General features: G+C 37.3%; 1 protein-coding gene across 2 annotated transcripts in view; it reads left to right on the forward strand.

Annotated features, from left to right (window-relative positions):
* The window catches only part of LOC126235879 (broad-complex core protein isoforms 1/2/3/4/5-like), a 514,245-nt gene that overhangs the window by 414,542 nt on the left and 84,899 nt on the right, over positions 1 to 14,804 (forward strand). Inside the window, exon 6 of one of the 2 annotated variants that reach the window (XM_049944794.1) lies at positions 8,009 to 8,511. The exons of the other annotated variant lie outside the window; for it this stretch is intronic. Within the exon in view, the coding sequence (XP_049800751.1) occupies positions 8,009 to 8,268 (260 nt within the window). The 3' untranslated portion in view covers positions 8,269 to 8,511. Of the gene's footprint in view, positions 1 to 8,008; positions 8,512 to 14,804 lie in introns of those variants that run through there. 2 annotated transcript variants of the gene reach the window in all.

Below are 14,804 nucleotides of genomic sequence, written 5' to 3' on the forward strand. Positions count from 1 at the left end.
CAACCATTGTGGTGATGCGAGTGCACAAACTAGATTTGAAAATAATTTCCAGCTCTTCCTGTTCCTCAAATTTAGTGCCATGTGTACACTATGAAAAAAATGGATTTCAGAGAAGCAATTTTCATCAACTGAAGAGCTTATCTTTATTTCATGTGAGTACAATGCAAAACTGGAGTAGAAAAATTGGAGTCTTACTAAACTGAGATTATAATGAGAAATAAATGTGAGGGGCAGTCAAATGAAAACCAGGCACCTCTAACAACGAGGCCATGGCATGGTTCCATTCAAAAGTAATCACCACATGCATTAAGACAAGAAGATAAATTCCTGTTTCACGAAACGTGCTCAACTGCTGACACATCCACAACTGCACCCATCCTTCCAATTCTACATCTACATCCATACTCTGCAAACCACCACAAAGTGCATGGCAGAGGGCATGTCCCATTGTGCCATAGGGTTTCTTTCTGTTCCATGGACATATAGAGTGTGGGAAGAATGATTGTTTGAATGCTTCTGTGCGTGCAGTAATTATTCTGATCTTATTCTTACAATCCCTATGTGAGTGATACATAGGTGATTGTAGTTTATGTTGTGACTGACAATTTGAAATTTTTCACAAACACAACTTTTATTGATGTAAGTTCACAAGGTTAATGACTGAACAACAAATGAAAGGTAACAATAAAAAGGTAACAATAACGATGACAGTAAAAGTCTCCTAATTGAGGCACACAAAAGTTTACATCTGATTTTCCACAAAGGTTCATGGTAACATACACACACACACACACACACACACACACACACAGACACACACACACTAGTAACAGTCCAATTCAGAGACGAAGACGTAATATTCAATGGTAAGATAGATCTGCCTACAGGAAAATTAAAGAGACCTTTGGAGAGAAGAGAACCACTTGTATGAATATCAAGAGCTCAGATGGCAACCCAGTTCTAAGCAAAGAAGGGAAGGCAGAAAGGTGGAAGGAGTATATAGAGGGTTTATACAGGGGCGATGTACTTGAGGACAATATTATGGAAATGGAAGAGGATGTAGATGAAGATGAAATGGGAGATAAGATACTGCGTGAAGAGTTTGACAGAGCACTGAAAGACCTGAGTCGAAACAAGGCCCCGGGAGTAGACAACATTCCATTAGAACTACTGATGGCCTTGGGAGAGCCAGTCATGACAAAACTCTACCATCTGGTGAGCAAGATGTATGAGACAGGCGAAATACCCACAGACTTCAAGAAGAATATAATAATTCCAATCCCAAAGAAAGCAGATGTTGACAGATGTGAAAATTACCAAACTATCAGTTTAATAAGTCACAGCTGCAAAATACAAACACAAATTCTTTACAGACGAATGGAAAAACTGGCAGAAGCGGACCTCGGGGAAGATCAGATTGGATTCTGTAGAAATGTTGGAACACGTGAGGCAATACTAACCTCACGACTTATCTTAGAAGAAAGATTAAGAAAAGGCAAACCTACGTTTCTACCATTTGTAGACTTAGAGAAAACTTTTGACAACGTTAACTGGAATACCCTCTTTCAAATTCTGAAGGTGGCAGGGGTAAAATACAAGGAGCGAAAGGCTATTTACAATTTGTACAGAAACCAGATGGCAGTTATAAGAGTCGAGGGGCATGAAAGGGAAGCAGTGATTGGGAAAGGAGTGAGACAGGGTTGTAGCCTCTCCCCGATGTTATTCAATCTGTATATTGAGCAAGCAGTAAAGGAAACAAAAGAAAAATTCGGAGTAGGTATTAAAATTCAAGGAGAAGAAGTAAAAACTTTGAGGTTCGCTGATGACATTGTAATTCTGTCAGAGACAGCAAAGGACTTGGAAGAGCAGTTGAACGGAATGGACAGTGTCTTGAAAGGAGGATATAAGATGAACATCAACAAAAGCAAAACGAGGATAATGGAATGTAGTCAAATTAAATCGGGTGATGCTGAGGGGATTAGATTAGGAAATGAGACACTTAAAGTAGTAAAGGAGTTTTGCTATTTAGGGAGTAAAATAACTGATGATGGTCGAAGTAGAGAGGATATAAAATGTAGACTGGCAATGGCAAGGAAATCGTTTCTGAAGAAGAGAAATTTGTTAACATCTAGTATAGATTTAAGTGTCAGGAAGTCGTTTCTGAAAGTATTCGTATAGAGTGTAGCCATGTATGGAAGTGAAACATGGACGATAACCAATTTTGACAAGAAGAGAGTAGAAGCTTTCGAAATGTGGTGCTACGGAAGAATGCTGAAGATAAGGTGGGTAGATCACATAACTAATGAGGAGGTATTGAATAGGATTGGGGAGAAGAGAAGTTTATGGCACAACTTGACTAGAAGAAGGGATCGGTTGGTAGGACATGTTTTGAGGCATCAAGGGATCACAAATTTAGCATTGGAGGGCAGCGTGGAGGGTAAAAATCGTAGAGGGAGACCAAGAGATCAATACACTAAGCAGATTCAGGAGGATGTAGGTTGCAGTAGGTACTGGGAGATGAAGAAGCTTGCACAGGATAGAGTAGCATGGAGAGCTGCATCAAACCAGTCTCAGGACTGAAGACCACAACAACAACAACAGTACACGAGGTCGGCATCCGGCCTGAACTGAACTTCGGGGCTGGTTCTAGCCCCTAAAGAGCTGTCTCCAGCCAATCAGGTTTTGGTGTAGTGATACTTCCTGCAGGCCATGGCTCAAGCTCCCCCTGCAGGAAGTAGTGCTCAGAATGTCTGTTTCCATTATCTTGTATGTAAATAGCCGGTGTGTACCATGGTGCTTTTTGTATGCCTTGGGCATAGACACCTTCATCCTCTGTGGTGTAATATGGATTGCCGGCCCTCAGGGGCTACTTTGGCTCCAGTATAACAGATTATCCCTAGAGTAATCATTTAAATCCAATTTGTGAAATTTTGTGAATAGATTTTCTCCCAGGATAGTTTATATCTGTTTCAAGGGTCTGCCAGTTCAGTTTCTCCAGTATCTCTGTGGTACTCTCCCTCAGATTAAACAAAACTGTGACCATTTGTGCTGCCCTTTTTTGTCTACATTCAATATCCTCTGTTAGTCTTATTTGGTATGGGTGCCACGCACTTGAGCAGTATTTTAGAACCGGTCACACAAGTGGTTCACAAGCAATGTCTTTTGTAGACTGAGTGTGTTTCCCCAGTATTCTACCAATAAACTGAAGTCCACCACTTGCTTTACCCATGACTGAACCTATTGATCATTCCATTTCATATCCCTACAGTGTGTTACACCCAGGTATTTGTATGAGTTGGCCAATTCCAACAGTGACTCATTGATATTATAGTCATAGGAAAACTACATTTTTTTCATTTTGTGAAGTACAAAATTTTACATTTCTGAGCATTTAGAGCAACCTCCCAATTTCTACACCACATTTAAATATTCTGACTGAATATGTATGCAGCTTCTCTCAGATAGTACTTCATTATAGAAAACTGCATCATCAGCAAAAAGCCTGATTTCACTATTAATATTGTCTGTACGGTCATTAATATACAACATGAATGGCAAGGGCCCAAAACACTTCCCTGGGGCATGCTGAAGTTACTTCTACATCTGATTACAACTCTCCATTCAAGATAACATGCTGTATCCTCCCTACCAAAAGTCCTCAATCCAGTCACAAATTTCACTTGATACCTCATATGATCATACTTTTGACAATAAATGCAGTACTGAGTCAATTGCTATTTGGAAATTAAGAAACACATTATCTGCCTGGTTTCCATGATTCAAAGCTTTCAGTACATAATGTGAGAAAAGCGCTAGTTGAGTTATACATGATCAATGATTTCGAAATCCATGCTGGTTGGTATTGAGGAGGTGATTCTGTTCAGACTGCCTCATTATGTTTGAGCCCGGAATATGTTCTAAGATTCTAGAAGAAATTGATGTCAAGGATATTGGATGGTAGTTTTGTGGATGGGTGTGACCTGTGCCATTTTCCAAGAACTGGGCATGGTTTTTTGTTTGAGGGATCTACGATAGATTATAGTTAGATGAGGGGCTAACTCAGCCACAAATTCAGTATAGAATCTGGCAGGGATTCCATCGAGGCCTGGAGCTTTGTTCAGTTTTAACGATTTCAGCTGTTTATCAACACCATTGACACTAATACTTATTTCATTCATGTTTTCAGTGGTATGAAGATTAAATTGGGGCAGTTCTCCTGGGTTTTCCTTTGTAAATGAAAATTTGAAAATGGAGCTAAGCATTTCAGCTTTTGGTTTGCTACCCTCAACTTTAGTTCCTGTCTTATTTGCTAGGACTGGCCACTAACTTTGGTGCCACTAACAGCCTTTACATATGACCTGAATTTCTCTGGATTTTGTGAAATGTTGTTTACAATATTTTGCTACAGTAGTCATTGATGGCATCACGCATTGCTCTCTTGAGAGCCAAATGCATTTCATTCAGACCTCCTCATCTGACTGAAACTTCAGATCACCAAAAATGTGAAAATCACACGGTGGAAGATCTGGGCTGTACGGAGAATGTTATAGTGTTTCTGAAACAAATCACTGTAGCATAGCCTTCCAAAACTGTTCATACAAGTTCCAGAAAGGTCATGATGACCATCTTCTTGACTGCTGGGGCCCTCTGCTTGTTGAATTCCTCAAGCTTCAAACAACAATCAGTGCACAGTGCTATGCAGACACATTGAAGAAACTGCAACACAATTTGACGTGAAGTCAATGTGCCCAGCAGTACTGTTGGATGAAATCATTCTGTTGCATGATAATGCCCACTCCATACTGCCACAATCACAGGCTGTGCTTCAGTGATTTGTTTGAGAAACACTGCAACATCCTCCATAAAAACTGATTCTTTCATATCTAATTTTCACATCTTTTGCAACCTGAAGAAAGACAAGTGTGGATGTCAGTTTCAGTTGGATGAGGAAATGCAAGTGTGGGTATGGTTGTGGATCTGTCAGTGGTCAGCCGCATTCTATGAAACAGGAACTGCCCACATTCTATGAAAAAATGCCTTTGACAGATCACAAAATATACCAGTTGCCTGCAATTTTTTGTCTAATGAATTAAGCACATTTTCACTGTAAGTGTAGAGAGCCTTCTCAATATCAGAACCTTTTAGAAATCCAAACTGTGACTTTGACAGTATGTTATTTGAGATAAGATGGTTATAAAGATGACTGTACATTACTTTTTCGAAAATTTTTGAGAATGCTGGCAACAGTGAAATTGGACGGAAATTTGATGCTATTTCTTTATCTCCCTTCTTAAACAGTGTCTTAACTTCAGCATATTTCAGCCATTCAGGAAATATTCCACTGATAAACGACTGGTTACACAGATAGCTTAATATGTTACTTAGCTCAGAATCACATTCTTTAATTAACTTTGTTGATATTTCATCATACCCACTAGATGTTTTTGATTTTAAAGATTTTATGATGGACATTATTTCTGTTGGGGTAGTGAGGGTCAAATTCATATTATGGAAGTTACTTGAAATGTCTGGTCTAAGGTAATCCAAAGCAGCATCTACAGAACCTGACAACCCCATCTTTTCAGTAACAGTTATAAAATGTTTGTTAAAAAGTTCTGCAACACTACACACATCTGTCACCAATGTATCATTTACTCTTAATGCTATTTGTCCCTCTTCATGTCTGGTTCTACCGGTCTCCTCCTTCACTATATCCCATATTGTCTTTATTTTGTTATGTGATATGACTATCTTTTCCTTGTAACATATTTGCTTTGACATCCATATTACAGTCTTTAATATTTTGCAGTATTTCTTATAATGTGCTATAGCATCAACATTGGAAATGTTTCGGATTGACAGATACAGTTTTTACTTTTTGTTTTACAAGATACCCCTATTCCTCGAGTAATCCATGGCTTCTTTGTAGACTTTGCTCTAACCTTGGTAAGTTTTGGGGGAAAGCAGTGTTCGAATAAGGTAAGCACTTTATTAGCAAAAATGTTATATTTTTCATTCATGCCATGAGCACTGCAAACATCAGTCCAGTGAATGTCTCTGAGGAGTGTCCTGAAATAATCAATTTTTGGCTTATTGATTACCCTCTTGAGCTCAGATTTAACAGATTTTATATCCTGTTCAGTATTAACATTTAACAGAAGGAACTGCATGTCATAAACAAGCTGTCAGCTTGAATTGCAACTTAGCTTTGCTTTTGGACTGTTGTTATTCTAAAAGTTACAAGATTTATTCACTGCTTCCACTTAGCAACCTTTTCTGGCATTGAACACTGTTTTCATCTTTGTCTCATTTTCCCTGTATGAATGCCAAGTTGCACCATAATTAGTACTCCATGCTAACTTCTAGACATCAGTGCAACTGCCCAGAAAAGCAAAAGTGAACCACCTCTGTTCGCATTGTACCTAGAGAAGCCCTTTGTTGTTCAAACCAACCTCAATTTTGAAACTTCCTGGCGGATCAAAACCATGTGCCGGACCGAGACTCGAAGTTGGGACCTTTGCCTTTCACAAGCAAGTGCTCTACCGACTGAGCTACCCAAGCACAACTCATCACCCATTGTCACAGCTTTAATTGTGCCAGTACCTCATCTCCTACATTCCAAACTTCACAGAAGCTCTCCTGCAAAACTTGCACTCTTGGAAGAAAGGTACTATAGAGACATGGCTTAGCCACAGCTTGGGAGATGTTCCCAGCATGAAATTTTCATTCTGCAGTGGAGTGTGCGCTGATATGAAACTTCCTGGTAGATCAAAACTGTGTGCCAGACCGAGACTGGAACTCGGGACCTTTCCCTTTCACAGGCAAGTGCTCTACCAACTAGCTACCTAAGCATGACTCACAATCCTACCCAAGCATGACTCATGACCTGTTCTCACAGCTTTGATTCCACTAGTATCTTCTGTCCTACCTTCCAAACTTCACAGAAGCTCTCTAGTGAAACTTGCAGAACTAGCACTCCTGGAAAAAAGGATATTGCAGAGACATGGATTAGCCACAGTCTGGAGGAAGCTTCCAGAATGAAATTTTCACTCAAGGTAGGAGATGAGGTACTGGTGGAATTATATCTGTGAGTACAGGTCATGAGTCGTGCTTGGGTAGCTCAGTCGGTAGAGCACTTGCCTGCGAAAGGCAAAGGTCCAAGTTCGAGTCTCGGTCCAGCACACAGTTTTGATCAGAACACTCCACTGCAGAGTGAAAATTTCATTCTGGAATCTCAATTTTGATGACTGCTTTGCTTTCTCAGGCAGTAATCCCAGTGGGAAAACAAAGTGGAATATATCCGTTTACATAAAAGATAGCTATGTTGTCCAAAATAAAGAAAGAAGCTTTGGATAGAAGACATCATATATTGTCATTGTTCTGAAGTTTTTGAATCCACTTGTTCCTTTTTAAAACTAATTAATAAGTTTGATGTTCTCTTTCCCTACAGCCTTTTTAATTAGCACTCATCCTGTCAGCTTTAAATCATCAGCTATTAAATATATGCCCCTCTTAACTGAGATTTTGTGGCTGAAGTACCAAAAGATAACCCACAAGAATGTGGTAGATTTTGTCTCGGGAACTGCATTTTGTTCAATAAAAATTTGAAGTTATTTTGTGTTTGAATTCCATGCTGAACTGTGTGTCCACCAGAAAATCCCCCCTCTCTCACCACACTCCCCCATCTGTCCCTCCTCCCTAGCTAGCTGGCTAAATATTTTTCATTTCTGCAGATAACTGAAAATAGAGGTCTATGGCTTGTCAATTGTTCCATGTCCAGTTATGTTGTTTGTACCACACAATAAAGGTTGCTTAATTCTTAAAAAAGATGAAAATTCACCATATGTAAATAGCAAAGATTACACCTCCATAATTCATAATTATTCAGTATCACAATTTTCTGTTCAAGACTGGAGTACTTTAATTGGCTTTGGATGAACAAATACAATGTCTAAGAACAAATAGTTCAATTTTATTTGCAAATACTGAGGACTGTTTTCTTCTACAGGTCTACCCGGTATTTTGTACCACACTGGGGAGTCATCATCTGAGGGAAGAATGTATTCCTGTGACATTTGTGGAGCAGCTTACAGATACGCTAAAAACTTGTCATCACACAAGAAAATACATTCAGGAGAGACTGTGTGTAAACTTTGCAACAAAGTACTCAGCCGCACGTCAAACTTTCAGAGGCATATGAAGTTGGTGCATGGCCATGTAGATTTCCAGAGCCCCAGCAGCGGCTCAGGGAGATATCTTCAGCTGTAACACCTGCTAACATTAACTCAATTATAAACTCATGTTTTGGGTGAATGGCATTAATCTTTAGTCATACAGTGAAAGTAATATAATGTGAAACTTATTCACAGCAATTGACCACTGCTCACATGAACAGCAGCACTATAAATATATTTCCTTAAAAGTAAGTATGTACCAAAAGGAAAATTAAGCTGAGAAAATTTAAAACTGCAGTGAGGCACAATGACTATCCGACACTTACCTTCACAAGGCAAAATTCATAGTAATGTTGTTAAAAACACTTAAAAGTGGAAAATATTAATCCTAACTTTCAGAACTGGTTTTTCTTTTTTGGGGAGTGAAGAGGGATTGCAACCTTACTCAACTGATCCCTCATCCATCCATGAAGAAGATACATACAAGTTATGAAAGCTAAGATTAATATTTTCAGCTTGTTTATAACAACAGTACTGGGAATTCCACTGTACTGGCCAGCCATTTAGTTTCCTTGTAAAAATAAGCATGAATGAATTACCCACACAACAAGCCTTAAAAGGCTTAAAAACAGTAATTAAATAAGTAGTAAAAGAAAAGTGAGGAAATGTAACATTCATCTGCAAAATTTGTGGTAGTTGGCACATAGCCACACTTTAAAGATCAGAAAATTTCCCAAGCCTTCAAGCTTTCCCTCCCTTTTTATAGCATAAGTACAAAATTCTCATTACTTTTCTTGATGTTAACAGATGTTTTCATTTTTGTTTGTTGTTTCTGTCCTGGAATTTAGAGTATTATAATAAAACAATTAATGTTGACATAAGCAGTGTCTAGTCTCGGGTCATCCAGTGAGTAAAAGACAAACTAAAGTAAATAAAAACATAAGCTGAAGTAAGTCATCATCATTTCACCAGCACTTCCCATGTGAAATGCAGTATTAAATTACTGGGTCAGTTAATAGTTTGAGTTTATTTTGTGACTATGGCAAATTTTGTGTTTCTACAGTGTATTCTTTAATGCTGCAGACATAGTCACCGTACATTTTCATCTGCTCAGAGAAAATTATTTCATCTGCACATAGTCTGTTCATAATGTGAGTCAACACTATTCTACCTTCTATTGCATTACAGTTTAAAAATTTGGAAGCAGAACCAAAGGTGACAAAAAGAAAGGAAGGCTGTGCAAGAGATCTGTCTCCAATTTAAAGTGAAATAAAATATTTTATTTCCACTTCTATCAAATGTTTTAACCTGTGGGATCAAACAAGCTCCTGGATATGCTACAAACATATTTATACAGTTATTATTTTTTTAAATGAGTTGCACATTAATCAACCACAGTGATCTGTGCTTTATATTATCAGATGAACTTTCAAATAGAGCTATCATCTAGAATGAACTGAAGTGAAATGATGGTATGGGATTGTTGGACAAGAGACCCCCATCTAGGGCTGTTCAGCCACCTGGTGCATGTCTTTCTGTTTGATACCACATCGGCAACTTGAGCATCTTTGTGATAAAGATGAGATGAACTGATTAGGACAGCTCAAATACTGAATTCTCGAATGAAGGAAATCTCCATTCCAGGGAAATCAAACCAAGGATCCTGCAGTCTAGAGACTGTGACCCTAACCACTGTGGACATCATTTACAATAATTCAAGTACAAGTGGATAAAATCACTATTGCTTGACATCACATACACCCAAAAACACAAACGCATAAAAACACACTCCAGAACATCTACTTCTTGAATCTTAACTTCTAGACTAACCCTCAGAATAGAGACTTATCATTATGATACTGGAAACTTCTGGGTGGAATGCAGAAAGTGGAAGGAATAAAGATAGCCACTCACCATATAGGTTAGCCATTGAATGCTCCACAGGCACATAAACAAGACTAAAAACATTGCTGACTCTCAGAGAATATCCTTTAGAGACAGCTATTACAAAACACTCACATATGACTACATTGTTCTGTCTGTCTATATTTTCTCGTCAGTGCATCTCAACCCACCAGGTCAATGTTGTCAACTGGGGTATTGCAGCTTTGGATATACGTGTGTGGGGGAGGGTTGGAGGGTTACTTTTCTGCTTCCATCATTAATACTGCATGAACAAAAAAAAGAGCATAAAAACTTAGAGATGGTGGTTGCAGAATATAATTATACATAAGTCCTTATTAGCAATACATGTTTCCCTTGCCAAGTTTTACTTTCACTGTGGCTCATTGATTCACATATTATGTTCTGTAAATTCCTACATAGAGGAAAATTTTCAGGGATGTAATGTGATTTATTGTTTATTTATTTATTAATTTACATTTGTATGTTCTGTAAGCAGATAAAGGATGTAATATGATTTATTGTTTATTTATTTATATATGTGCTGTAAGCAGATAATACCCTAGTAGTGCAAGAAAAGATAATGTTTTAAAATGTGCACCTCTTCTCATGAATTACCTAGTTAACAATTCATTGTTAATATCTTTACAACTAAGGCTAAAATGGTGATTTTTTTTTGGGGGGGGGGGGGGGGGAATCTGGCCTGAAATCTCAGTGGACAACATGGTTTTGGAATAGGGTGCCCATCATCCCATTTTTCCTGGGACAGCCCACATTTTTCAAAGTGCTTCACTGTCCCAAAAGTTTGTTTGGTGTCACTCAAATGTTTCACTTTGTTGTTATTCTACTTGGCTAAAGTATTTTGTGCTAGCAGATGTTTGATTTCAATTTGCCGCACAATGTGCAAATATATATGCTAGAAGCACCACTTGAACAACTTTCTCCATAATCTTTGTTTATTTATTATTAATGTTTTGCACTGTTGCTAACAATGAAAACATAATTTTAACAGCAACATAAAAAATGAGTACTTTTACCACTGGCAGTGCAAAAACTATAGAATGTACATTGTGCAAATCAAAGTTTTCTATCGGACTTGTGTTAATCAAAGTTTGCTATCCCTCACATTACCTGTTGATTGTCACTCTTTTCAAACTAAAATCTTTTAATAAGATTTAAGAGGAGTAAGATTTACAATAAATGTTTTTACTTATCTTCTTTTCTCATAGTTGGCTCCAGTTCTTCATGTCTAGGGGTTGTTTCTTTAGGCTGAAATTTTTGACTTTGTAGGTTCCAAATGACATGACAATGCTGAAGTAAGCCTGCTCCGTAATTTCTGTTTCTGTAATTTTTTTTCCTATCACATTTTTCTATATAACACTGTCTTTACAATACCCACTTCACAATTGTAAATTACATTGTTACTGCCAAACATAAAAACATATGCGATCACATCAGAGGTGTACCCGCTACTACCCCATTCTGTGGTACTAACAGTATTCCAAAGAGTTTACAAACTTTCTTGACAAATGCCTGTCTATTAATTTCTGTTATTATTTTGTAAATGAATGCAGAAATAAATTTAATAATTAGTGTCAGATTGTACAGTTAATATTAGGAATTTTAAGTGTGCTGAATATTTCGTAATTTCAAATGTTTTTAAAAGAAGAGAAATTTTAACTGTACGTACAGAGTTAGTACATATCAATTGTAACAAAGAAAATAAAGTAATTTCTTTTTATACATTTTACCCTGAAATATAATACATTGTGTACAAAATCATATGAAATTCTTTTAGTTCGACAGCTGAGATTATATTAACCTGTTTAAAATGTAGAAAGTATTTTTGGTATCAATAACTTCTGTTGAAGAAAGGTAATGGTAGTAGGGGGGGGGGGGGTCCCTTTACAATATTTTGTACAATATTTTGTGACAGACTATAAGGTTTACCAGACGGTGTACAAAATGATGTACAGAAATATCTGGTACATATTACAGAAAACATAAGAATAATGTCTACTATGAAAGTCATAATCTATACATATATCAGGACATGGCATTCAGATTTTCAGATCTGTGGAACATTCTGTCACAAGACAATTGGTAAACTACAGAAATAAATACAGAGACAAGGTAAATTACTAGGATTACTAATTGCAAGTTTACAGCCATAAAATCACACCTTCAAAATCTTCCAAAGAGAAGAGAAAAAAATTCAAATCACAAGTGTATGATGACTGAGCTGATTCGAAAAACTCATGACAGCTACAGATCAGAAGAATATAATCAATCATGAGGAGGAGTATAGCACCAAATGAATCAGTCACATAAGCCAGAGTATTTAAGGATATGCTGACTCATGAAAGGACAAAATAATGAAAAAATATTAGGGCCTAAGCTTATGATGTGGGGACCAACCCATGAATCCAAACTAAAATGGGTGAAAATGAGAAAAAAAGTTTCGACACGACAAAATGAATACAGTTCATAATCATATCAATAAGTTCAATCATATGTAAAGAGTAATTATAAGAAGCATCTAGCCTTGATCATTGGTTGTGTGCTCTCCTTGAGTACACACACACACAGTCGCGATGACCAGGGTACCCAAAACAGAGTTAAGCATGACTCTGCCCACAATGCGCATTCCAGTCAGATACAATATTGCTGTCCTCAGGATAAATAAAGGTAAACAGAGTCATAAATAGCTTTGAATGATGAAATAATTGAGTAGCTTTAGGAGCAAAACCAGCGTACGAAAGAAGACATGTATACATCTTGTTATATTTTCTGTGCTTGTGAAGGTTTTCCTCACTATTTTCTAATTGTCCATACAAACTAACCTACATACATAAAGACCTAGAAGATACATTTACAACTGAAAAAATACATACTGACTTAAAGTTATACTATGTGTTGGGAAGTCAATCCCCTTACTTGAAGGAATATGCATTTATGTAGAATAATACTGTGTTTGGCAGTCTTGGCTAATAATTTACAAATCTCAGTCTCAACACTGATGTAGTTAATAGTTGCATGAGGACATTAGCCAGCACCTATAATCTCTTGTAAGTTGACTCATTCAGCAGGGTACAGCCATACAGCAGTGAGGGGAGTGGATCCACTCACATCTTTCAGTTCCCTCCATAGAGTTCTCATCACATGCTCCAAGGACAGGTAACTTCCTGTCTAGCATTCACATCAAATCCTGAAACATTGTTTTGTGTACTAAATATGCTGTTCAATACCTTCTTCACATCACATGGCATATGCTCTCCCTATTTATATTCCAAAAGCAAGTATAAAGGATTTATCTCAGATGAGATTAAAAAGTCTTCACATATGAAACTTTAATGAACAGAGCTAAATGCAACAAAAAAAATGAACTAACAAGGTGCTACAAACAGATATACTAAGTGTATCGTAGATTTAAACTAAGTCAATAGATAAGACAGAACTCTAGAAATCACATCATCTTACATACTACATTCATTTACAACTGAAAAAAGCATAATTATATAGTCTTACAGATCTGCTAACATAGTGTATATTTTCTTCCAGACTAGGGATCATTATGCATCCATGTTCAAAGGCCTTGTCCTCTATACTAAACATTAACAGTAGTTGACATTTTACATACTTGCTTGGCTTACCAGTAGTAGCTCCTCTTGTCTTTACACATGCAATGGACATTTCCACAAAATTCTTACTATGATGGATCTTGTCTCTAAATTGTTCAGATATACCATAAATCAGGCTACCCATGTCAAACAAACAGTTCCCTTCCCACTGATCACTCTTAATCTTAATAATGTTGTTGTTGTCGTGGTCTTCAGCCCTGAGACTGGTTTGATGCAGCTCTCCATGCTACCCTATCCTGTGCAAGCTTCTTCATCTCCCAGTACTTACTGTGACCCACATCCTTCTGAATCTGCTTAGTGTAGTCATCTCTTGGTCTCCCTCTACAATTTTTACCCTCCACACTGCCCTCCAATGCTAAATTTGTGATCCCTTGATGCCTCAGAACATGTCCTACTAACCGGTTCCTTCTTTTTGTCAAGTTGTGCCACATACTCCTCTTCTCCCCAATTCTATTCAATACTTCATCATTAGTTAATGTAAGGACACTCAAAATCTGAATCATCATCTCTGTTATTAGACACTTCATGTAAAAGATCACTTTCAATTTCATCAAATGCTACATCCACATTGTTTTTGCAGGGTTTTATCAACTTTACTAGTATCATAGCATTACTTTGGTTACTCATGTTTCCAGATATAGATTGAACACAATGAATGGATTCCATAGCACAACTAACATCACTTATTTAAAAAGGAACACAAAATATATTACTGTCAAAATTACACTTCCTGCTTAGATCATCTTTCACTTCATTCCACCAAATTTTGACTAACCACAGCTAATCTATTCCAGAATGCACATTTATCTATGTTATCATCAAACTGGTCCTAAACAAACTTCAAAAAGTTTTCACCTTTATTCTCTAGGCTTATAGACAACACACCTCTATTGTCTGGATCATTACTCCACATGACATAAATGAAAAATTGCTTTGATTGGACTTGTATACCATGACTCTCACTTACATCATCATATACATCAGTTACCTTAGCTGAAACTTCATTTTTCTTAAACTCCACAAATACCTGCTACTCATCAACATTGACATCATCATCATCATCATCATCATCATCATATTCTGCCAA

This window comes from Schistocerca nitens, chromosome 2 (assembly GCF_023898315.1).
Source record: "Schistocerca nitens isolate TAMUIC-IGC-003100 chromosome 2, iqSchNite1.1, whole genome shotgun sequence".
Taxonomy (NCBI): Eukaryota; Metazoa; Arthropoda; class Insecta; order Orthoptera; family Acrididae; genus Schistocerca; species Schistocerca nitens.